The sequence below is a fragment of the Trichinella spiralis genome, assembly GCF_000181795.1.
Source record: "Trichinella spiralis strain ISS 195 chromosome Unknown Scfld5468, whole genome shotgun sequence".
Lineage (NCBI taxonomy): Eukaryota > Metazoa > Nematoda > Enoplea > Trichinellida > Trichinellidae > Trichinella > Trichinella spiralis.
Window position 1 is genome coordinate 1 of NW_003532407.1, and position 765 is coordinate 765.

General features: G+C 51.8%; 1 protein-coding gene across 1 annotated transcript; it reads left to right on the forward strand.

Annotated features, from left to right (window-relative positions):
- Nucleotides 1–175: 175 nt before the first annotated feature.
- Nucleotides 176–534, forward strand: Tsp_16101 (conserved hypothetical protein; the record flags this gene model as incomplete). The annotated part of the gene is made up of 1 exon (XM_003366759.1): nucleotides 176–534. A coding segment is annotated over one exon (359 nt), but the record flags the coding sequence as incomplete, so codon positions are not given.
- Between the last annotated feature and the right edge of the window lie 231 nt (nucleotides 535–765).

The following is a 765-nucleotide window of genomic DNA, read 5'->3' on the forward strand; positions in this document are numbered from 1 at the left end:
GAAACTCTTTGTCATTCGTCTTCATCGTTTGTCGGGTGCTTTGGTGACGTTGGACCCGGACGAATGGAGGCCATCCCGAAAAAGGATTGGGATGTTCTCCCAAAGGTACCCTAGGCTCATGAAGGTTTTCGTGGTGTACGAGATGTTAGAAACATTATTCACGGATTTACTGAAGACACCTCGTCTTGCGAGACTTCTCCCGGACTCTGGCACGAAACGGCGACCGGTTGGCACGACGGAGACAGACCCACCCCGGTGGTGATCTCCGTCAGAAGAAGCGCAATTCCATCAGCGCTAGGGCATCAGGTGGGAAATGCCTGGAACGGCGGTTCACGTCACCCGTCGGGACGCCCTCGCAGCGTGGTGAGCTGCAGTGCCAACCGTGCCCTGGCCCTCCAAGACCCGCCTTCGCTGGAAAAGCGCCCAACCCGCCCAGATTCCAGCCCAGAAATCCACCCCCGCGGCAACACCGGCAGCCGGTACCGAAGTCTCAGGCAACACAGCCCGTCCCGAACCAACGGCCTTGACGCTTAAAGACTTCGTTTTATACTTTGCTCTTCTTTTATTTAAAATTTATTTCTTTTACAACTCAGTACTAACTGTTTTGTATTTCCTTTGAAGATCCAAATAAAACTCTGTTCTTATCAGCTTAATTTCTGGTATGAATCCCAAGCGGATTCGCTACGAAAAAAGCATAAGTTTGCGGGGGGGGTGTGAAAAAATAGGCTTTTTTTTCGAGTGCTCGCACCACCATTTGTCGCGGGT